General features: G+C 43.3%; 1 protein-coding gene across 1 annotated transcript in view; it reads right to left on the minus strand.

The window, feature by feature from the left end:
• LOC310779453 (scavenger receptor cysteine-rich domain-containing protein DMBT1-like) overlaps nt 1–25,744 on the minus strand; it is a gene marked incomplete at its 5' end in the record, with an annotated part of 56,255 nt that overhangs the window by 15,060 nt on the left and 15,451 nt on the right. The window contains 4 exons of the mRNA XM_083639986.1: nt 13,555–13,825; nt 20,326–20,416; nt 20,766–20,782; nt 23,062–23,184. Of these exons, the coding sequence (XP_083496112.1) occupies nt 13,555–13,825; nt 20,326–20,416; nt 20,766–20,782; nt 23,062–23,184 (502 nt within the window). The remainder of the gene's footprint in view (nt 1–13,554; nt 13,826–20,325; nt 20,417–20,765; nt 20,783–23,061; nt 23,185–25,744) is intronic.

The following is a 25,744-nucleotide window of genomic DNA, read 5'->3' on the forward strand; positions in this document are numbered from 1 at the left end:
AAAAAAAATAAAAAATAAAAAAATCCCCCTAATAAATTATTTGTATTTGTTATTTATTAGTTTTTATTAACTGAAATAACAGTGTCGCTAAATTGTTCAGATCTTGGACTCACTTTGTTTCAGCAAATATGGAGTTAAATATTTGGACCAGCCTCCACCGGCAAATGGTATTTGATTGACAGCAAGCCAGCAACCCTTCGCGAAGACCCGACTCTAGTCATGACATGAGGATGACAATTTTGAAACAGGTGTCTTAACCAATCAGAATTACATTGAGTGTTAGCCAATCACAATTAGTTGAGTGTGGGTGGGATATTTCGAGGGATTTGCGAATCCAAGCCAACCAGGAGACGAGACGGACAACAAGGAGGGAGGAGTTTATGATGATGTGGTTGTGACATGGGGTTGTCATGAGGAAATGGACGTGCAACGGTAGTTTTCAAAGGATTTAATCTGGAGCTGTCAAGCTATATTTTCGCTATTTCCAGGCTAGCTTGGAGGGCTTGCTTGTTGCTTTTCAAGACAATGGGTTTTGTCATCAAGTGAACGTCATTGGTAAGTTAAAAACATTTTTTTTTATTGCTGGTGGCGCTGGGGGCTGGGGCAGCTGATGTCGGTGGGCAGGGGGAGTTTTGGACCTGTCCGCGGGTTTTACAGTTCGTTGTGCTTGTAATTTCGGAGTCTTTCTGTGTATTGAGCTAATTGTTAAACTGTGGTTGTGTTACTGACAGACTGTAACGATACAGTGACCTAAAGAACCTGGCTGTGGGAGACAAATCATAATAGTCCGCCCTAATAGTCCACCCTCACCAATGCGTAAAAAGACGCACAGAGACCTCAGACTTGCACGTACAGTAGGCTATATATTGTGTGTGTGTGTGTGTGGGGGATGGGGGGGGGGTTACCGCATAGAAGGCCCAGTTCTGATAGGCACGGTTCGCCACTGCTCCCTTTTTATATATATAGAAGAAAGATAGATAGATAGTGTCTCTCTGAGAATTTGTTTTTGTCGGATCTGATTTTGTCCAGAATTCCCATAAAATATTATATTGTAGGTAGAGTGAGATAACAGTGAAACTATATAATCTGCTACATTCTCCAATTGTTAGATTCTTGTAAATGAAATAATGGTGACATTTAACCATCCATCAATTTCCTGGGGACCCCGTCGAAGCCCTTCAAAGACCCCCGGTGGTCACGGGACCCACGATGAAAACCACCGCACTCATAGTATCCCTCCCTTCCCCCCCCAAAGGCCCTGACATACCTAACCAGAATGGATTGTCATGGGGTTCACTCTCTTTGGCACCAAGTGGGTTCTTCATTTGGCAGGAGATATTTTTAACCTTCTGCCATTTGTCATCATTGGCTATGTTCTTCAGCTGTGTTGACTCTTTCCAGGCTCCTCCATCTGTCCTCCAGCTGTAGGTGACTGGTCCAGCATCTGTGACGTCTCCATCACAGCTCAGAGTGCAGAAGGGCGAGGAAGAACAAGATGGCGGCCTACGTGACACCGAGGGCTTTGGGACTTCGTCTGTTGATGAAGAAAACAGGAGAGAAGTTCTAGTTATTCATCTTCTTTCCTCCACCCTACAGTACCTTTTGACCACAGTATGAATGCATGTCAAGTAGGGGTGTCACAATATATCGTCCCACGAAATTTCGCGATAGTAAAACGTCACGATATGTATCGTTGAGATGAAATCTCATATCGTGAAAAAAAAAAAAAAATTTTTTTTTTTCAAAAATAGACAAAGAAACGTCTTTGTTTGTTGAAGTTCAATGTGTGGAAAGTAGTTCAGTTGAACAAGTCTCTGAAGAGACACATGAGAAGTTATACAGGAGAGAAACCATTCAATTGAGTTTCTGGCAAAACTGTTTACTTGACAGGAAAAACTGAAGATGCATAAAAAATAGACTAAGAAAAGTCTTGTTGTTTGAGTTTGAAGAAAAACTGAAGATGCATAATGAGAATTTATACTGCTGAGAAACCTTTTAGTTCAAAGTAAATCTAAGTGACGGTGTAACTCATTCTATTTCAAGATAAGCCTTATCTCCAATCTCATGTTTTTTCTAGTTAGGGGTTCAAGCCCTGAAGGGGCTGAAACCCTATTGTTTTTCACCCGGTTTAATATTATTCTTCTCGTTCTTCTTGTTCATCTGCCCCGACGCAAATTCCCGTGAGTTGGTAAATGGTAGAGACCTGACATTTGGCCCAATGACAGATATTGGTGGCTGGTAGGTGCTCAAAAAAGATTTTTTGAATCGGCCTGAAGGTGGCGCTATAATTGAAGGTTTTACGTTAAAGGCCTTAACTTCCACGCCGTTGGTCCGATTTTCAAAGTTTTTTTTTCCAGATGTTCAGGTGAACCTGCTCTACAAATTTGCCATAAGGACCCTCAATGTCCGCCTGGAAAGTTTTTGAGATATTTGGAAAAGTTTGGAAAACACATTTTTTGCATCTCCTCCTAGACCGTTGAACCGATTTGCACCAGACTCGCCAGGAAGCATCTATGGAGCAAGCTCTACAATCGTAATTGGTGGATTTTTGAAAGCTACTTTAGTTTCGGAGATATTGATCGTTAAAGTTGAGAGGGGCGTGGCCTCACAGCTAAATTGTCATAACTTCATGACCGATTAAGGAATCTTCACGAAACTTGCAGGAGGTCTTCGGAGACCATCCCAGACCATGCGTGTCAAATTTTGTGCAATTCGACCAAAAGGGGGCGCCATAAACGCCAGAAATGGGCGTGGCTTAACATAAAAAAGGCTGTAACTCCACACCTGTTTGTCCAATGATCGCGAAACTTGTCAGATATATCAAGGAGGATGTCCTAGTCAGAATCAGAAGCTTTGTCATCTGCGCAAGGCTTGAACCCCGCCCATCGCCGCTTGCGGCTATATTTGTTATTGTAATAACAATTTCCCACAACAGCATGTTTTGTATTTGTGCATTTCAAATAAAATACTACTTTTCCAGTCATATATTGTCATTATTCAAGTTTAAAAAAATATTGTTAAAATCGTATCGTATCGTATCGTTATCGTGAACCCAGTATCGTGATACGTATCGTATCGTGAACTGAGTGTATCGTGACACCCCTAATGTCAAGTCAATGGAAGGAGGTCAATGGAGCAAGATGGATCTTCACTCATGTTCACAGTTGCACAAGTTTATTTATTTATTTTGTATATTGTGTGTGTGTGTGTGTGTGTGTGTGTGTGTGTGTGTGTGTGTGTGTGTGTGTGTGTGTGTGTGTGTGTGTGTGTGTGTGTGTGTGTGTAGGTGTGTGTGCGTGTGTGTGTGTGTGTGTGTGTGTGTGTGTGTGCATTTCTTTCCACCTAATTTCAGAGATCATCATAAGGGAATTAATACATTATTATGCCTAATTAAGTGTCATTTGATCTGCCTGTCAAAATAATCATAATAAAAGTAAATTTGGCCTCGTCTCTCATCTGAATAGCATAAAACTAACCACTAAAACACCTAAACCTAACCCTTAAGCTTAACCTCCTATCCTTAAAATATAAACATTTTCTCAATACATTGTGTAAGTCGACCACACTTTGCAATAAAAAAACAAACAACAACACACAGTGAAGATTTGTTTTGCAGGACAGTATTCATACTTACCGATCACATTAATGCGATATCTCTTGCTCTGGAGTCTATTGTTGAGCTCCACAGAATACACTCCACCATCAGCTTTAGCCAAATTATTGATAACCAAATGTCCAGTCGATGTATCCAGCTGTGTGCGGCCTTTAAATTGTCCATAGTACTCCACAGGCAGACTGATACTCTGGATCCATTCTGCCACCAAATTGACCCCTCGTTTCCAAAGGATGACGGTTAGGGGTTTGGAAACAGCAGAAACATCTGGCAGCAAGTCAAGTGTTCCTCCCAACTGACGGTATGGTTTCTCTTCTTGGGCTACAAAGAGAGAACAATTTATCAGTCAAGTTGAAAGTGAGTTTACGACACTTTTCAGCCTTTCAGTTTTCTGTGATGGGTGAAACCTGCATTCCTTAGGTTCAGTGAGGAACCAGCAATATACAATTTGACAAAATTTGTGATAGTCATCATAAGTTGTGCAGTTACATCCAGAGAAATGATATGTATGGAAAACAGCAGAGATATTGTAGGAAGATGAAGCGATAAAGATTAATAGGTGGAGATTCATCTTAAAGAGAATAGAGGACATTCTGTCATCACCTTGAGCGTGTCCATGGTCCAGGAGACTCAGCACTAAAATAAAGATGGATACCACATCAGACACTATCAAACTGTCAGCATGACAACAATCAACAAAGGTAAACATTATACTTAAAGGCAAAACAGCTGATTTTCATCAGTAGATTAAAACATGTTGGGCTCTTCAGTAGGGCTGTCCCGGCGAGTCGACGTAATCGATGACGTCGACTACGTAATTACGTCGACGCACGCTATGTGCCTCGACGCGTCACAATCGTCACAAAACAAAAAAGATGGCCGGAGGAAGTAGTGGACGCATGGCTGTCTTGGCTGATCTTCCACAAACTAGGGCAACAACCATAGGCGATGCAGCTAAAACTCATCCTACTCCACGAGCACGATCATCTAAAGTGTGGGAATACTTCTCGCAGAAACCAAACAATGTGGTGCTCTGTCGGCAGTGCAAAATGGAGATGGCTTATCACAGCAGTACTTCTGCAATGAACGAACACTTGAAGAGAAGACACCCAGGAGCGCTTTTTCAAGACGACAGGAACGAAACACAAGCAGCACCATAAGTCATGTTTATTGTTTGTCTAAGCATGATATATTAGCATTAACATGGAACGTGTTTCTGATAGTGGTAGTCATTTACCATTGACTTAGCGTAGTTTCTAAACCATCACCGCCATGTTGAAAGTCATTTCTACACCACAGCGAACATAACATTACACCATTTAACGGTGTTATTCGGCCGTTTAACGTTAACGTACATATTTCCGTTTGCTTTCACGACTAACATGTAGAAAATTGATTAAACTAACGTTACAGACCATTGTTAGTCTTTTGCTGCTCACGTTAATTTACTGCGTGCATCATTTAACAGTGCTATTCGGCTGTTTACATTCTTCTGTTTACGTTCACGGCCATGTAAGATGAGATCAAAACTAACGTTACAGACCATTGTTACAGTCTGTGACTGTTAGTCTGTAAATCGTTTGTATTATTTATTTCCTTACTGATGCAAACATACATTTGGCTGAGTTAGCTGCACATTACTCCAGTGATTAAATAAATCCATGTCCTGTAAAAATACTGATCCTCCTCAGTTTAGGGAAAGGGTTCATACATACAGTGATGAATCATGATGATGATCAATTTAATCTATGTGTCAGGTGGTCCAGTATTTTCGCGATGAGAGCAGGCAACTGACAAATAGGCAGGCACTATCTATTATAATAATATGATTAATATTATTAATAATAATAATTCATATGATCATATCATAATAACAGACATGGAAATTAGACTTAGACTAATTTTAAATATGTCCCTACAGTATTATATTATTATTTCTCTCTCTCTCTTTTCAGGAAGCAAACCAGTGTGGAACAGTTTTTCCCCAAACGAAACTGCACACCCAAGATGTCAGCAGAGCTGAGTGACAGCATCTTAAAGATGATAATAAAGGACATGAGACCCATTGCAATCGTGGAGGGTCAAGGCTTCCGTGAGATGATCAACACATTTCACCCAGGGTATACACTGCCCTCCAGGCACTACATCACAAATGTGATGGAGAAAAAATCAACACAGTCTCACAGAAAATTGTATAATACCAACGTTTTGGACCAACGTTGCTATTTTACAATTTCGGCTCGAAAATTGTAAAATAGTAACGTTCTGAGATTTTAGGGTTAGGATTAGAGTAGGGGGAGGGGTTAGAAACAGAAAATCTCCGTAAACCACGCCCAAACCACGCCCACCGCTGTAGACACATACGTTACCATTTTACAATTTCTGAGCCGAAATTGTAAAATAGCAACGTTTGTCCACAAACGTTGCTATTTTACAATTTTTTTGGAGATCGGGTTGGAAAAAATATGAGGCTACTCTTGAGAAGGTGAAAGCTGAACTGAAAAAGGTTAAATCAAAAATCACACTCACCACAGATGCTTGGACAAGCATCGCCACCGAGGCATACTTAGGAGTCACGTGCCACTTTATCAATCAAGTTTGGCAGCTGACTTCATACAGCCTGACCACGATGCCGCTTGAGGAGCGCCACACAGCGGAAAACATTGCTGCCTGGGTGGAACAGGCAGCAGAGAAGTTTGGTTTTTCTCTCAGTGATGTGCTGGCTGTTGTGCATGATAATGCTGCCAATGTTGTGGCAGCTCTCAGGGTCTTGCAAGAGAGGCATGGAGTTGCTTCACACCGATGTGCTGGCCATACACTGCAGTTAGTGGTCAACCACGCCCTGAAGAAGGATCCCTAGATAAACAAGGCACTTGCAGCTGCAAGGTCCCTTGTAGAACATTTCCGGAGGAGTGAGCTGGCCAGCAGCAAGCTCAAAGTCAAGCAGAAGCAGATGGGCACAGATAAGGGAGCTAGGGGGGATGAGAAGCCACATAAATTGATCCAGGATGTAGCCGTAAGATGGAACAGTTCTTACTACATGGTGCAACGCCTCGTAGAGCAGCGGTGGCCGGTGACCGCAGCCATTTCAGACCCAGAGATCACGCTACGAGGAAAGCACTACCTGGAACTGAAAAGTGACCAGTGGGCCCTACTGGAGGATCTGGAGCAAGTTCTCAAGCCCTTTGAGCAAGCCACTGTCTTACTGAGTGGACAGTCATATGTTACCATCTCTGCTCTACCTCCAGTGATAATAAAGGGCCTCCAGAGGTCCACACAGAAAACAACATATGAGTCTGCTCCTGTCAACTCTTTCCAAAGAGCTGCAGCCCAGGAGATAGCTTCAAGGTTGGAGGGCGAGACCACATTCATAGAAGGTGGTCGAAATGTGTGTCTCATCGCTGCAGTCCTTGACCCCAGGTTCCGCAAGCTCAAGTTCCTGTCATCAGCTGATACCCCAAGTCAAACTTCAGAGTCTTGCAGTTCAAGCCAAAAGAAATGAGATGGAACAGCTTCAACAGGAAAGTGTGGAGCTGCTGGAGCAGGATGACTCAGACAGTGAACAGCCACAAGTTCCAAAGAGGAGGAGGGAAATGTCTGTGCTGGACGCTTTGCTGGGCTCCTCCTCCGACTCAGAGGGGCAGAGCAATGAGGTAGACAATGACCCGGAGAATGACAGTGAAATGGTGAAGAATGAGGTGCTCATGTTGTAGGAGCCATTTTATGGTTTTCCTATTCCTGTTCAAAGTTGAGCACTAGGTGGCATCATGGGTCATTGGTTGCTTGGAGTCACCGGTTACTTAGGGAGGTGGGTAGCAATCATGCTCCAGGTGTGTTGCTAGACGGGGAAGCTATACAGTTTTTGACCGCCACCGTATGCCACGGTTGGTGCTGTATGTGTATGGAATAATTGTTACGGTGAATGACACTGCATCGGTATGGATTCTTGCCTATCTTGATAGTTGAAGAGCATTAAACGGTGGGCACATTCATCAAATCAAGAAACTGGAGTCGGAATCTTATTTATTTTTTACAGACACTGCTGTTGGCCGGCGCGTCAATTAGGTCACCTTCTATGTAGCCACCTCAGTGGCTTAAAGTTCTAGGCTTAGCCGCTACACATTTGTGCTGAACAATGCATTGCAAGGGACAAGAGCCCCCTCCAATGGTGGAAGGACAATGCAACAAGGTTCCCCACCCTCGCTATTCTGGCCAGGTCATACCTGGCAGTCTCTGCAACATCGACGCCATCTGAACGCCTCTTCTCTGCTGCTGGGAACATTGTGTCAAAGAAAAGAGCCAGCCTGACTGCAGAGCATGTAGACATGCTCACATTCCTCCACTACAATGCCTAACTAACTATGTTCTCCAACTCAGGACACATGAAGAGACCACAGCCTAAGAGCAAGAGAGAAGGGGGGTAAGGGGAAGGGAGGAGATGTCGTGGAGGGGGGAGGAGGGAGGGAGAGGGTGGGTGGGTGGGAGGGAGGGTTGGTGGGAGGGAGGGAGGGGAGGACAGAAAGGAGTTGTTGGGTTGGGTATGTGCTGTGTGTTAATAGTGAGTGACATGACAAGTCCTAAAAGTGCAAGTCAAACTTCAGAGTCTTGTAGTTCAAGCCAAAATCAATGAGAATGGAACAGCTTCAACAGGAAAGTGTGGAGCTGCTGGAGCAGGATGACTCAGACAGACAGTGAACAGCCACAAGTTCCAAAGAGGAGGAGGGAAATGTTTGTGCTGGACGCTTTGCTGGGCTCCTCCTCCGACTCAGAGGGGCAGAGCAATGAGGAAGACAATGCCTAACTATGTTCTCCAACTCAGGACACATGAAGAGACCACGGCCTAAGAGCAAGAGAGAAGGGGAGGAAGGGGAAGGGAGATGTCGTGGAGGGGGGAGGAGAGAGAGAGAAGGTAGGGAGGGAGAGGGTGGGTGGGTGGAGAGACAGGGTGGGTGGGAGAAGAGGATGGGAGGGAGGGAGGGAGGGGAGGACAGAGAGGAGTTGTTGGGTTGGGTATGTGCTGTGTGTTAGTGAGTGACATGACAAGTCACACAAGTGTTGCTGAGATTTGATTCAGCTTGCCTTAGTTTTATTCCTGTTAGAAAGAGTTAATTGTTCAAAATTGTGCTAATATGTTACTATGAGGGGGAGAGGGAGAGAGAAGGCAAACAGATGTGGAGGGAGGGGAGAGAAAGGATGAGAGGGGGAGAGAGAAGTGCCTGGCTGGTTGTGTGTTACAGAAATTGTGTTGACATCTCTTCTTCATGTTTTTGAATTTATACCACATTAATCATCATGTTTTTTTTTCAATTTTTATGGGTCCATGAGAATAATGTACCAGTTATTCATGGTAAAAAAAAAACAATTCAGTGTTGCACTGTTACTGAAAATTGCACACCATTGTACTGGAAGATGATGATTTTATGTTGGACTGCTGCTAAACTCAGTTGGACAAGGTTTTTGGTATTCCTCCTGAAAGTGACTTGCATTTTATTTATTCTACTATTTTATTTTGGATTTTTTTATTTGAGGACAAGCTCTTGCTTTAATTTTATTTGAGAGATTTTATGTTGGACTGTTGAGAATGAGATGGTTAAATAAAATACTGAAATTGTGAAGTTTTTGGTTATTTATTTGTTTTGGGTAAATTTATTGTTATGTAATAAAAAAATAAATACAAAATAATCGTTAGATTAATCGACTAATCGAAAAAATAATAGTCAGATTAATCGATAAGAAAATAATCGTTTGGGACAGCCCTACTGTCAACCAGCAAGGCGTCGACAGGCCCCACTGCCACCAAAACTAACAAGGAAATGTCCCTTTTCTCCACCAGTAGATCTTCCTCCTGATTATTGTATGCAAAGGCGCCACTTTCTCTAAACTCCATTCACTAATAATGTTCAAAACACAATCTATTCTTTTGTTATCTCTCTAGCTACAGTCATGGAACTCTGGACAAATTCATATCAGAAATATCCTGATTTGGGTTTGAGAATCTCTCTCTCTCTCTCTCTCTCTCTCTCTCTCTCTCTAAATAACGACATATAGGCCTAAATTAAGTAGCCTATAAATAAACAAACAAACCTGGACATTACTTTTCTGGTAATTCAACAGTAGACACAATTAGATTTTGATTTGAGGCAAGTGATCATTCAAAAGCAGACAGATCATCATCCTACAATGTGTTGCATGTAAAACCTGCATCAGTGCAGATGGATTCATCAACAGTGAAGAACCTAAGTTGGTTATTTATATTTGTGCTTCTGTGGTGAAATAATGGCGATATGAGCATCTAGAGCAGGGGTGGGCAACTATTTTGGTCCCGCAAAATGAACCCCAGTTGGGAAGATCGCTTTAGGCTGGTACGTGCGCCATGCCTCTTCAGCGTAAAGCGCATTTCGGGGCCTAAAAACATGACGGTATCTTCCCGAGTCATATAGGCAAGCGCAAATCGTGTTTTTTTGCGTTTAACGCCAGTTTAGCACCTAAGACCAGGGGGAGAATAGAGTCCATTATGTATTGTCTTGTAGTATTCAAATGAATAGATGAAAGTAGCATGTAAAATATTAGTGGAGTGATATCTGCACAGTAAGAGAGAAATAGTTTGGCATCACAAGCTTATAGACAGGAAGCACTCATTAGGAACCATCAGATTCCTATTATTCACACATTGTAGCCTAATTGGCTCTAGCTCAGTGTGTGATTGGTCAAGAGTTTTTAAATTAGGGTAAATTAAACGTGTTACCGTCGCCTCCCTTCTCACATGGTTATGATAATATTAACTTATTTGCTATGACTGATTTATCTTTGATGTGTGTGGGTGTTCATTTAGAAGGATATAGAGGCACCCTTAATACCTCTATATCACCTCTGTGTCCATATGGTGCCTTTTTGGCCATATGGGCCTGCCGTAGGCAGACTTAAAATGGATGCCGCACTTGCACACGGGGGGCGAGTTTTTTAATCCTAGGTGAAACGCGGGATGACCATGCCACAAACTCATTTGATTGGTCGCAGCCACTGCTTCTTCCTGAAAACGTGCAGCAAGTAAAAAAAAAAATGTGTTTAAGATTAGGGTTAGGGTTTTCTTATTTAACCACAACCAGACCCAAACCCTAACCCTAGCTACTAGGACATCCAAGCAAGTTCTGACAGAGAGCAATGCCATTGGAGCATTGGACAAAAACATTTGCATATTTCCCCAAGCATGCCGTGTTCCTTGTTCCTTACAAACTTTTGACATAGAAGTAACCAAATTAAATAAGTGGTGGGTGGAAATAATCATTAGCATATTCTTAGCATGCAGTTTTGGAACATTCAATAAAGACAAATAAAAAATAGACTATGACTTGTCACTCTAAGTCAGGGGTGGGCAATTATTTTTCATGGGGGGCCACATGAGAAACCCAGATTGTTGACGGGGGCCGAACAAATATTGTCATGCCGTAACCCATGGATGGGTAACTTTGATGATAGAGAGGGCCACACAAAATGTCCTCGCTACCAGGTTTTGCTGAGGGCCGAATGGCGCCAGCGTGAAAAATTTGGTGCATTTGAAGCCACGTTTAGAGGAATAACTAATTTTAAATTAACAGTTGTGATGTCATTATTCAGTCTTAACCACCAATATTTCATCCTTTTCTCACTCACTCCTATGTCACCACCTGCTCTCAGGGCTTGAAATTAACTTATTTGACCACCTGCCAATATGGCTGCTAGATTTTAAAGTTACCAGCCAATTAGAATTTCCACTAGCCAAAATGTTTTTCTTGAAATAAATCAGAATATGAGTGGGTTAATTTAAGCATAAGTATCAGTAAGTGGCCCGGGATGATCAAAGCCTGTGTTGAGGGTCACACGAACAAAAATGCAGTCTTGAAGCTAAATAAATCCAAAACCAATGAGTTAATTATTTAAATTTCTAATTCAATGTAGCCTTTTAGTCATAAAGATTATTGAAAGATATTCCATATTCCAGACTGAAATGCTATAACAGAAGTGGAGTATTGGCCAGAATGACATGAACATTTGGACACTTATTCAGCGGGTATCTTGCATGTTGCGTTCAGGTGCACTGTGTAATTTTTTTTTTTTTTTTTTGCGATTCCATCGCGGGCCACACAGGTGGCGCCCGCGGGCCCCATCCGTAGTTTGCCCATGTATGCTCTAAGTGATACAGACATGGTATAAGAGTGGTATATATACCCATCACATCAATTTCCGTTTCAGTGTAGAATGGTTAGTTCCTTGCTCTGCTCTCCCCTAGCACTGGGAGCAGGGAATTTGTCCTTCTCAATGTATATTGTAATTAGGGACAGACAGACACGCCCACTCCTCCTCACATTCTGTCTCTCTCGCTCCCGCTCCCCCCATTTCCTCCCACTCCCCCCATTTCCCATTTCCCCCCATTTCCCCCGTGGGTGCTCGGCCCCCAGGGCACCCATGGCTTCGGTGCCTATAACCCTAATCTTAAACATTTACTTGCTGCACGTTTTCAGGAAGAAGCAGTGGCTGCAACCAATCAAATGAGTTTGGGGCGTGGTCATCCCGCGTTTCACCTAGGAATAAAAAACTAGTGCACGGGGGTTCAGTCTGGTCCATACAGAAAAGGTGGCTGCGGCCCGCCACGCAGCTTGTTGATAGGCTACAGGCTACTAGTTTGTCTTGTTTTGCTTTGTTTTGTCCCTTGTTCTGTCCCACTTATGGGACTATGTGAGCATAGGAGGACTACTCTGGATTCCTCGAGTGGAGCTGGCCCAGTGTCGTGACCGGCCAGGATCGCTCCCGAAGGGCATGTCAGCTAATGTCGGAGTGAGTAGCCTACTTGCATAACAATACTTAAATCAGCCTTTCCATTCTTTCAGTGTTTATTACTTCATGTTACAATTCTCAGCGAAGTAGTGGAAAGCCCCTAGACAACGAATGATGCCAAGTTCATTCATGAGATCGGATGCATTTCTGCCGACCCGTAACATTATGTTGGCCCGTGCGGGATTGAGATAATGAACACTAATGCGAATTGTAACGCATGGCAAACTGCGTTAAGCAGGTCTCTGACCGGTTTTGTCATATTTCGGCTACAGGAAGGGTGTTATAACAAGCAGCAAAACTTATAGTCCTCTTGGCCGCCCCGTTTGGCATAGACAATTGAAACTTGGTATGTAGCTCTCATTTAGGTTGCTGAACAAATCTTCAATTTGGACCCATAAGGTCCATCTGGGTGGATTGTCCGCCATCTTGGAAATGTTTAAAAAGCTTTAAAAATCTTCTCCTGAACTGTAAGTCCAAATGAGGGCAGATTTGGTATGCATGGTTGATGGAGATGCCCGAGCAAAGTTATCATTTAACGATATGGAAAAAAAATTGGCAATCAGATTTTGACCAAATTTAATCCATCAGAAGTTCACTTCACAGTGGCCTATGACCTTGAAACTAGGTGGGCACATCAGTGACAACACCCTTATGGACTGCACAAAGTTTGGTGTTGATAGCCCAACGACCGACAACACAGTACAGAATTTAAATGTGTGCTAAGCTCAGCTTTCAATTTGTACTGATCTTGTCAGCTATCACGATGCGACGGTTGGTGGGAGGTCTGTAGTAACTTTGGTGTTGCCTGCTAGTCAAACCAAAAGAAAAATCTCTGTGAACCACATCGCTAGGTAGGCCCCACTGACACCGAAACTAACAAGGAAATGTCCCTTTTTCTACCAGTAGTTCTTCCTGATTATTGTATGCAAAGGTGCCACTTTCTCTAAACTCCATTTAGTAATAATGTTCAAAACACAATCTATTCTTTTGACTGTAGATTTGGCTTATTGTGCAGCAAGATGATGTCCACTCTGTGTGGTTTAAATTAATGCTCACATATAAAGTAAATCCACCAGTTATATGGGAGTAATAACATCTGTAATGTACTTAAAGAATAGAGACACATTTACCTTCACAGATCACAGCAGCGTCTTCATTGTGGCCACAGTTGTGGGACCCAAACCCTCGATGTTTACAGTCTGTTATTGATGACTCACTTCCTGAACAGGTGACATCATCCAGCCAGATGGGCCCTCTGCCCTGTCCAAAACGTGCACCCTGTGGTGCTGCCAGGACTCTGCCACAACCCAGCTGTCTACACACCACCTGAGCATCAAGCAGGTCCCAGTCATCATCACACACTGTCCCCCACTGTCCAAGGTGGAAGACCTCCACTCTGCCAGAACAGAAGCTGTTCCCTCCATCGGCCAGGCGGACCTGCACCTCAGCTGCAGTGATGTGTGCTGCTGCTGCTGTGCTGCTGCTGCTGCTGGCTATCACCTGAGTGACGTCAGTGGAAAATGGTCTTGAAGGAGATGTTGTTGGAGGGCTTGTTGGAGCTGCTGTCATGTTGACTTCTATTCAAAATGAATGAATGAAAAACAAGCAGTGCAACAATGAATGTGTCATAGTTGACTAGTGTTCATACAGTTCAGAGGGAGAACATAATTCCCTCAGTTGCTTTGATATGGAACAGATATGTATGTATGTTCTTGTAGCATTACAATGAATAGATTAAATTAGCTATTGGAGTGATATCTGCACAGTAAGAGAGCAATAGTTTGGCATCACAAGCTTATAGACAGGGAGCACTCGTTAGGAACCCATTGTTTTTAATTAGATTCTTATAATTTCGCACATTGTAGCCTAACTGGCTCTAGCTCAGCATGTCATTGGTCAAAGGTTTTTAAATTTGGTACAAACATGTGTTACAGTCCTTCTCACATGGTTATGATAATATTTACTTCTATTTGCTATGACTGATTTATCTTTGATGTCTGTGGGTGTTCATTTAGAAGGATATAGAGGCACCCTTTATACCTCTATATGACCTCTGTGTCCATATGGTGCCTTTTTGGCCATATGGGGCTGCCATAGGCAGACTTAAAATGGATGCCATGCTTGCACATGGGGGTTCAGTCTGGTCCATACAGAAGAGGCGTCTGTGGCCCGTCATGCAGCTTGTTGATAGTCTATACTAGTTTCCATCTTGTTTTGTTTTGTTTTGTCACTTTTGTTCTGTCCCACTTATAGCCGCGCAAAACGGGGGCGATGGGGGTCAACATAACACCTCTCCAGCCTGCCAATGGTGAAAGTGCCTCTGACAGAGCCATGGCCAAATAATTAATTATGTTGGTTGGCTCATATAACTGTCTTGATGGCAGTGATGGTGATAGAGCGCGTCGTGTAACTGTGGACAACCTTGTTGAAATGTGACATTCTTTGCTTGCAATAGACTTTCCTCTCTAAAGAAGACTTGGGCCTCTTGAACTCCTTCAATGGAAACTTTCATGGAGTTGGCGAGTCAACTACTGACCTGAATATGGGTATAATAAGGAGGAGAATAGCTGGGGCTGTTGCTATCCTCTGGCACAAGAAACTGGACCCAGTGCTCAGTGTTATTAGGCTTGATGTAGACTGGTGTATTGCTGTGCAGCATAAGTCTAAAGACAAGGCATTTATTGTTCTTAATGAGTACACACCTTATGAATGTCAGCACAATGAGGATGACTATAGTAAACAGGGCCGTAGCCAGGGATTTTGGGCCCCATGAAAGGATATAACATCGGGCCCACGTATGCCGCCGTCCGAAGGGCGCCGGCGGAAAATGTTGGCCATTTGAAGCCCAATTTAGAGGAATATCTAATTTTAAAGTAATATTCAGCTCAGCTTAGAGACTATTGTAATGTCATTATTTGCCTTTTCTCAATCACCTCTATATCACCTATACCAGCTCTCCTTGCCCTGTTGAATCATCATGCTCTGTTTCTGCCCTGAATACACCACAGTGAACAAAGAAATGCTCTCACTAAACTAATGACTAGAAAGAATATTGATACACATATGGAGTCCAACAGGAGTCTTGATAGATGATGATAGTTTAATAATTTCGTACTGCAAAAACATCCCTACGGTTAATTTTTTTAGGGCCCCTGTCAGTCAAGGGCCCTTGGAATCGTCCACACTTTCCTCCCTCTAGCTACGGCCCAGTAAACTTGCTTTTATACACTCTTTTATGCAGGATAATCCTTGTACTTGTGTTTATGTTGTATGTGACTGATATAGCAGATAAAAGCACCTGGTTCACCTTTGTGAGGACAGTGATCTCATAATATCCAGCGAAGTGCTCTTACCAGCTGACAGCTATACTTATATTAGTGAAGTCTGGCACACTACATCCTGGCTTGATCACTGTGTTACCACGGCCGATGCTCATGCCAATATCCGCTCTATGGAGATTGTATATGAAGCGTCCATGAGTGACCACATTCCTTTTACTTTTTATATTGAGGTGGACAGTCTCCCAGAGTTGAGTCGGGAGAGCAATGACGGCTCTAGAGCTAAAGTAGACTGGTCAAAACTCTCAGATGATGATATCAGGTCGTATGGTGAAATTACTGATGCTCTTCTGAATAATGTTTTTGCCTTATGATGCTATTATGTGTTCTGATCTTAATTGTAAGAACAAAGCCCACCATATTGATCTTTGTGCTATGTATGAGACTATAGCTGAAACTATCTGTAATGCCACTACTTGCTTTACATATGCAAATAGGGCAAAAAATAAGCCGGGTAAACCAGGTTGGCAGAAACATGTAGCTCCTCATCATGCTGCAGCCAGGGAAGCTTACAATGAGTGGGTTCAGGCAGGCAGGCCCAGGCAGGGACCTTCTCTGGACTACAACAAGTTCACACATGCCAGATACAAATCAGCCATCCGCTACGTTGCCAGACATGAACAACTTATTAGAGCAGACTCTATGGCAGAGAAGCTCCTTAGCTGTAATGTAACTGGGTTCTGGAAGGAGGTGAAGGCCTTGAACCGGGGAAGCGTGTCCCTGCCTTGTTCAGTTGAGGGAGTAACTGGATCTGAAAACATAGCGGAGTTGTGGAGGCAGCACTATTCCGCTATCTTTAACTGCTTAGACAGTGACCCCTTGAAAGTGGGGAGCATCCCTGACAGCGAGGTAGTTGGAGTCACAGCTATTGAGGTGCAGGAGGCAATAATTCAGCTGGCTAATCATAAAGCGGGCGGTCCAGATAATATCACTGCAGAGCATTTAAAGTATGCAAGCCCCTAGGGTCTCTGTTCTGCTAGCCATATGTTTTACAGGCCTCATGTCACATGGGCTGCTGCCAAACTCCATGTTGCCTGTTACCTTGGTGCCAGTCATCAAGGATAAGAAAGGCAAGGTGGGTAGCCTGGACAATTACCGGCCAATTGCCCTTGCTAGTGTACTCTCCAAAGTTTTAGAGAAAATCTTACTATCTCGTTTAAGTCCATATTTAGGCACTGCTGATAATCAGTTTGGGTTTAAAGCCAAGCATGGTACTGACCTTTGCATCTATGGACTGAAAGAAGTTATTGACATGTATAAAGGTACAAACTCCTCTGTCCTAGTGAGTTTCATTGATGCCTCTAAGGCATTTGACCGTGTAAACCACCAGAAACTGTTCATTAAGCTGAGGGAGAGGAGAGTGCCTTGCAGTTTGATCAGAATCCTGGCATACTGGTATGCAAACCAGACTATGCAGATCAAGTGTGGCAAAATGGTCTCTGCTCCTTTTGGGGTTGGGAATGGTGTCCGTCAGAGAGGGCTTCTTTCTCCTGTGCTTTTTAATTTCTATATGAATGACCTTTCTGTGCAGCTCAGTAGCTGTAGAACTGGATGTGTGCTTGGCAACACCTTCATTAATCATTTTATGTATGCTGACACCTTGCCATCCTGTCGCCAAGCAGTGCGGGTTTCCAACAGCTGCTAAATATTTGTTCTGACTATGGTGTACAGTTTGATGTAAAGTACAATGCTAAAAAGAGTGTCATTATGATCTTCAGGACAAGATCAAGAAGACAAGACAAGACAAGACAAGACAAGACAAGAAGGATGTGTGTAGCAGTACTAAATATCTGGGCCACATCATTAATGATCATATGAGCAGGGCCGGCTCTAGTCATATTGGAGCCCTAGGCGAGACTTGATTTGCCCCCCCCCCCCCCCCCCCCCCACACACACATGTTTTATTATTATTATTATCATATAAAGATTTTGGTCATTTGAAGCCAGATTTATAGGAATATCTCATTTTAAATTAACATTAGGATTAGATTTACTCCTTTTCTCACTCCCATGTCACCACCACCTGCTCTTCCTGCAGGGCTTGAAATTAACTTTTGATCACCAGTCAATATCAGCTAGATTTTAAAGTTACCAGCCAATTAGAATTTCCACTAGCCAAAATGTTTTTCTTGAAATAAACCAGAATATGAGTGCCACTGTGTTAATATAAGTATCAGTAGAAAATATGTTATAGCATAATGAATCTATACATTACAGTATTTCACTGATAAATTGTGTGATTTCAAATTGTGTCAAAATGAAGAGATTTTTGTTTATTTATCCATTTATTTATTTTTACATGTAAATTGGTAGCAGGAGTCACTGGTTACTCTGTTTATCCAGGCCTGACTTGTATACTTTATTTTTTTATAAATAATTATGAGGGGTTGCCCCTTTTTCACTTATGCACGCACCAGGCCCCTAAACTGTCTGTGTACGTCTCTGGATAGCAGCAGCAGCAGCTTGTTACTTACTTGCACGTTGGTTTCTCCCACAATCTGCTCTGCTGTTTCACTCGCGTCTTTTCTCTTCCCTACCCCCCTCTCTCTCTCTCTCTCTCTCCCCTTCTCTGTCAATAGTCACAGTATCTGTAGGTTCTTCACAATAAAAATCGTCCTGGTGCTTTGTCAATGAGTTCGCCTGAATCAGCAGAAATGTTTCAAAACGGCTCCAGACTACTGAAAGCGACCACGATTAAACGCTAGTCTAGTAGATGTCATTCAAACAGAAACAAAACTAAAAAAGAGGGAAACTAAACTAAAGCAGTCTACAGGCTTTTAAAATGTATTTTCCTGGTTCACTTTTGATGGGGAAGAGAAGGCACTAAGGCAGGTGAAGTGACACTCACCACCACCTCCGACGTAGACTCAGCTGCTGCACTGACGCTGTCTGTGACAAGCGGCTTGTCGGCATTCCCGCAATCCTGCGCCCAATTTCAGGCACTGATTGTGCAGAAATGGAGGGGGCGCCTGGGCGCACACCAGCGATTTTAGTTTTTGTTTGTTTGTTGTTTTGTGAGGGCTACAGAGCGCCCTAGCCGAACTGGCGCCCCAGGCAGGAAACTGTTTCGCCTGTAGGGCGAGCCGGCCCTGCATATGAGTGATGACGATGACATGTATAGGCAGCGACGTATGTTGTATGCACAAGCAAATATGCTGAGAAAGAAGTTTTATTTCTGCTCTGAAGAGGTCAAGATAACCCTGTTCAAAGCCAATTGTACACCGCTTTATACTGCCCCCTTGTGGGTCAAGTTTAAGCAGGCTAGTATTCAGAAACTGCAGGTGGCCTACAATGACTGGATGAGAATACTGCTTGGGAGGCCAAGGTGTTGTAGTGCCAGTGAAATGTTTTGTGGTGTAGGGGTCAATACCTTTCATGCCCTACTGAGAAACCTGACCTATACGTTTATTTGTCGTCTGAATGTTTCTCAGAATATCATAATCATGCTTCTGACTCAGCCCAGTCTTAGTGCAATCAAGTATCACTCCAACACTTGGGCTCATTGGTACAGGCTCTTATTGTAGTCTTTTTAATGGCCTGCATTTATATAGCGCTTTTATCCAAAGCGCTTTACAGTCAGTAGGTACATTCACCCATTCACACACCGATGGCTGCAGGTTACCACGCAGGGTGCTGGCACACCAACGGGAGCAATTTGGGGTTCAGTGTCTTGCCCAAGGACACCTCAACATGCAGACTGGAGGAGCCGGGAATCGAACCACCGACCTCTTTTATCCAAAGTGATTAGTGGACGACCCACTCTACCTCCTGAGCTACAGCCTTTTTGATGTGCTGATGTTAATTGTTTAATTATTTGATGTTGTTGTGTTGTCTTTTACTGTGTGTTTTTATTGGACCTTGTGTCTGCTAATAAAGATTGATTGATTGATTGATTGATTGATTGATTGATTGATTGATTGATTGATTGATTGATTGATAGCGCAGGAGCAGTACTCTGGATTCCTCACGCAATCAACAGAGTGGAGTTGGCGCAGTGTCGTGAACGTCCAGGATCGCTCCCGAAGGCCATGTCAGCTAATGTTGGAGTGAGTAGACAACATAGACAATTGAAACTTGGTATATGTAGCTCTCATTTAGTATGCAGAACAAATCTCCAATTTGGACCCATAAGGTCCATCTGGGTGGATTGTCCACCATCTTGGAAATTTCCTGATTATTGTGTCCAAAGGTGCCAATTCCTCTAAACTCCATTTAGTAATAACGTTCAAAACACAATCTATTCTTTTGACTGTACATTTGGCTTATTGTGCAGCGAGGTGATGTCAACTCTGTGTGGTTTACATTAATGCTCACATATAAAGTAAATTCACCAGTTATATGTCAGTAATAACATCTGTAATGTACTTAAAGAATAGAGACACATTTACCTTCACAGATCACAGCAGCGTCTTCATTGTGACCACAGTTGTTGGTGCCAAACCCTGGATGTCTACAGTCTGTTATTGACGACTCACTTCCTGAACAGGTGACATCATCCAGCCAGATGGGGCCTCTGCCCTGTCCAAAACGTGCACTCGGCGGTGCTGCCAGGACTCTGCCACAACCCAGCTGTCTACACACCACCTGAGCATCAAGCAGGTCCCAGTCATCATCACACACTGTTCCCCACCGTCCACGGTGGAAGACCTCCACTCTGCCAGAACAGGAGCTGTTCCCTCCATCGGCCAGGCGGACCTGCACCTCAGCTGCTGTGATGTGTGCTGCTGCTGCTGTGCTGCTGCTGCTGCTGCTGGCTATCACCTGAGTGACGTCAGTGGAAAATGGTCTTGAAGGAGATGTTGTTGGAGGGCTTGTTGAAGGTGCTGCCATGTTGACTTCTATTCAAAATGAAAAACAAGCAGTGCAACAATGAACGTGTCATAGTTGACTAGTGTTCATACAGTTCAGAGGGAGAACATAATTCCCCCAGTTGTTTTGATATGGAACAGATATGTATGTATGTTCTTGTAGCATTAAAATGAATAGATGAAATTAGCATGTACATATATTGGAGTGATATCTGCACAGTAAGAGAGCAAAAGTTTGGCATCACAAGCTTATAGACAGGGAGCACTCGTTAGGAACCCATTGTTTTTAATCAGATTCTTATAATTTTGCACATTGTAGCCTAATCTACTCTAGCTCAGCATGTCATTGGTCAAAGGTTTTTAAATTTGGTACAAACATGTGTTACAGTCCTTCTCACATGGTTATGCTAATATTTACTTCTATTTGCTATGACTGATTTATCTTTGATGTGTGTGGGTGTTCATTTAGAAGGATATAGAGGCACCCTTTATACCTCTATATGACCTCTGTGTCCATATGGTGCCTTTTTGGCCATATGGGGTTGCCATAGGCAGACTTAAATTGGATGCCGTGCTTGCACTCGGGGGTTCAGTCTGGTCCCTACAGAAGAGGCGTCTGTGGCCCGCCATGCATCTTGTTGATAGTCTATACTAGTTTCCGTCTTGTTTTGTTTTGTTTTGTTTTGTCACTTTTGTTCTGTCCCACTTATAGCGCAGGAGGATTACTCTGGATTCCTCATGCAATCAACAGAGTGGAGCTGGCGCAGTGTCGTGACCGGCGAGGATCGCTCCCGAAGGCCATGTCAGCTAATGTCGGAGTGAGTAGCCTACTTACATAACAATACTTAAATCAGCCTTTTCATTCTTTCAGTGTTTATTACTTCATGTTACCATTCTCGGTGAAGTAGTGGAAAGCCCCGAGACAACGAATGATGCCAAGTTAATTAATGATGCATTTCTGCCGACCCGTATCATTATGTTGGCCCGTGTGGGATTGAGATAATGAACACTAATGCGAATTGTAACGCATGGCAAACTGCGTTAAGCAGGTCTCTGGGTGTTTTTGTCATATTTCGGCTACAGGAAGGGCGCTATAACAAGCAGCCAAACTTATAGTCCTCTTGGCCGCCCCAGTTGACATAGACAATTGAAACTTGGTATGTAGCTCTCATTTAGTATGCAGAACAAATCTCCAATTTGGACCCATAGGCCCAATTCCAATCCGCCCCCTAAAGACTCAAGCCCTGACCCCTCAGTCCCTCTAATGGCCGCCATCTGAAAGTGGTTGAGTCATCAAGTGTGGAAGGGATCCACATTGGATAAATATGAGGATTGGGACAGCAGAGCCCTTTGCACTTGACAAGATGATGTTGACTCTGGCACGTTTGGGGCTCGCTATATATTGTTTATTGTCAAGATGCCTAAAGTGTTTGAGGGATAGACTCCCTGATGAGTCTGTTCTCATCCAGGCTCTGGCTCTGTCATTTAAAAATAAATGTAGCCTACTGCAAAATCTGCAATCTGCAACATGTGGAATTATAATTAAAATAAGCATAATAATGACATGTCACCCAACATTATACACAATGTCAATACTGTACAATACAGATTCGGTAAAACTTTCTCATTCATCAAAAAAGTTGTGATTGCAATTGTAATAGAAATGATTGATGATTATTCTAGGATTGTGTAAAATAACTACTTGCATTCCTCTGATATAATATTTTTGTCTAATCTGAAATCCCTATTAATGTAATGTTTCATTGTCAATTAAGGCATTCCAGCGCACTCGCAAACACCGCGTTCGTTTCGCGCGTGTGTTCTTTTATTTTTTTGACTGATATTTGCAGCCTTCCCCGTTTTATACCTCACAACGCTATGCATTGTGGGCAATTCCCTTTGCCTAAGTGGCCATAGCTGCTCCCTTACGGTAAGGGGGCAGAAAGGGCTCACTCTGAGCCCTCGTTCACTTTGCGATTTCACCGTGGGACATCCCTAAACCCTCACTCCCTTCACGTGAACGCGCCTCTAAGGGCTTGAGTCAGTAAGGGGGCGAATTGGAATTGGGCCATAAGGTCCATCTGGGTGGATTGTCCACCATCTTGGAAATTTCCTGATTATTGTGTCCAAAGGTGCCACTTCCTCTAAACTCCATTTAGTAATAACGTTCAAAACACAATCTATTCTTTTGACTGTATATTTGGCTTATTGTGCAGCGAGATGATGTCCACTCTGTGTGGTTTACATTACTGCTCACATATAAAGTAAATCCACCAGTTATATGTGAGTAATAACATATGTAATGTACTTAAAGAATAGAGACACATTTACCTTCACAGATCACAGCAGCGTCTTCATTGTGACCACAGTTGTGGGACCCAAACCCTCGATGTCTACAGTCTGTTATTGATGACTCACTTCCTGAACAGATGACATCATCCAGCCAGATGGGCCCTCTGCCCTGTCCAAAACGTGCACTCGGTGGTGCTGCCAGGACTCTGCCACAACCCAGCTGTCTACACACCACCTGAGCATCAAGCAGGTCCCAGTCATCATCACACACTGTCCCCCACCGTCCACGGTGGAAGACCTCCACTCTGCCAGAACAGGAGCTGTTCCCTCCATCGGCCAGGCGGACCTGCACCTCAGCTGCTGTGATGTGTGCTGCTGCTGCTGTGCTGCTGCTGCTGCTGCTGGCTATCACCTGAGTGACGTCAGTGGAAAATGGTCTTGAAGGAGATGTTGTTGGAGGGCTTGTTGAAGGTGCTGCCATGTTGACTTCTATTCAAAATGAAAAACAAGCAGTGCAACAATGAACGTGTCATAGTTGACTAGTGTTCATACAGTTCAGAGGGAGAACATAATTCCCCCAGTTGTTTTGATATGGAACAGATATGTATGTATGTTCTTGTAGCATTAAAATGAATAGATGAAATTAGCATGTACATATTATTGGAGTGATATCTGCACAGTAAGAGAGCAAAAGTTTGGCATCACAAGCTTATAGACAGGGAGCAGTCGTTAGGAACCCATTGTTTTTAATCAGATTCTTATAATTTTGCACATTGTAGCCTAATCGACTCTAGCTCAGCATGTCATTGGTCAAAGGTTTTTAAATTTGGTACAAACATGTGTTACAGTCCTTCTCACATGGTTATGCTAATATTTACTTCTATTTGCTATGACTGATTTATCTTTGATGTGTGTGGGTGTTCATTTAGAAGGATATAGAGGCACCCTTTATACCTCTATATGACCTCTGTGTCCATATGGTGCCTTTTTGGCCATATGGGGTTGCCATAGGCAGACTTAAATTGGATGCCGTGCTTGCACACGGGGGTTCAGTCTGGTCCATACAGAAGAGGCGTCTGTGGCCCGCCATGCATCTTGTTGATAGTCTATACTAGTTTCCATCTTGTTTTGTTTTGTTTTGTCACTTTTGTTCTGTCCCACTTATTGCGCAGGAGGATTACTCTGGATTCCTCACGCAATCAACAGAGTGGAGCTGGCGCAGTGTCGTGACCGGCCAGGATCGCTCCCGAAGGCCATGTCAGCTAATGTCGGAGTGAGTAGCCTACTTACATAACAATACTTAAATCAGCCTTTTCATTCTTTCAGTGTTTATTACTTCATGTTAAAATTCTCGGTGAAGTAGTGGAAAGCCCCTAGACAACGAATGATGCCAAGTTAATTAATGATGCATTTCTGCCGACCCGTATCATTATGTTGGCCCGTGTGGGATTGAGATAATGAACACTAATGCGAATTGTAACGCATGGCAAACTGCGTTAAGCAGGTCTCTGGGTGTTTTTGTCATATTTCGGCTACAGGAAGGGCGCTATAACAAGCAGCCAAACTTATAGTCCTCTTGGCCGCCCCAGTTGACATAGACAATTGAAACTTGGTATGTAGCTCTCATTTAGTATGCAGAACAAATCTCCAATTTGGACCCATAAGGTCCATCTGGGTGGATTGTCCACCATCTTGGAAATTTCCTGATTATTGTGTCCAAAGGTGCCACTTCCTCTAAACTCCATTTAGTAATAACGTTCAAAACACAATCTATTCTTTTGACTGTATATTTGGCTTATTGTGCAGCGAGATGATGTCCACTCTGTGTGGTTTACATTACTGCTCACATATAAAGTAAATCCACCAGTTATATGTGAGTAATAACATCTGTAATGTACTTAAAGAATAGAGACACATTTACCTTCACATATCACAGCAGCGTCTTCATTGTGACCACAGTTGTGGGACCCAAACCCTCGATGTCTACAGTCTGTTATTGATGACTCACTTCCTGAACAGGTGACATCATCCAGCCAGATGGGCCCTCTGCCCTGTCCAAAACGTGCACTCGGTGGTGCTGCCAGGACTCTGCCACAACCCAGCTGTCTACACACCACCTGAGCATCAAGCAGGCCCCACTCATCATCACACACTGTCCCCCACCGTCCACGGTGGAAGACCTCCACTCTGCCAGAACAGGAGCTGTTCCCTCCATCGGCCAGGCGGACCTGCACCTCAGCTGCTGTGATGTGTGCTGCTGCTGCTGTGCTACTGCTGCTGCTGCTGGCTATCACCTGAGTGACGTCAGTGGAAAATGGTCTTGAAGGAGATGTTGTTGGAGGGCTTGTTGAAGGTGCTGCCATGTTGACTTCTATTCAAAATCAAAAACAAGCAGTGCAACAATGAATGTGTCATAGTTGACTAGTGTTCATACAGTTCAGAGGGAGAACATAATTCCCCCAGTTGTTTTGATATGGAACAGATATGTATGTATTGTCTTGTAGCATAAAATGAATAGATTAAATTAGCATGTGAATATATTGGGCTGATATTGGCACAGTAAGCATTAGAACAATAGTCTGACATCACAAGCTTGTAGACAGGGAGCACTCGTTAGGAACAAACAAAAGTAGAGCACGCACATCCACTCAGCATTGCAGGTGCAGGACAACAGACCATCAACATAGGTCCAAAAGTAGAGTCTGCACACTGCATTGTAGACTTAACTCCCAGTTAAATAAACTGGGAGTTAAGTCTACAATGCAGTGTGTGGACTCTACTTTTTAACCAGCACTCGTTAGGAACCCATTGTTTTTAACAATTCTTCTTATTCTTCACACATTGTACTTGGCCCTAGCTCCATCATGTGATTGGTCTTTTGT

This window comes from Poromitra crassiceps, assembly GCF_964638095.1.
Source record: "Poromitra crassiceps genome assembly, chromosome: 7".
Lineage (NCBI taxonomy): Eukaryota > Metazoa > Chordata > Actinopteri > Beryciformes > Melamphaidae > Poromitra > Poromitra crassiceps.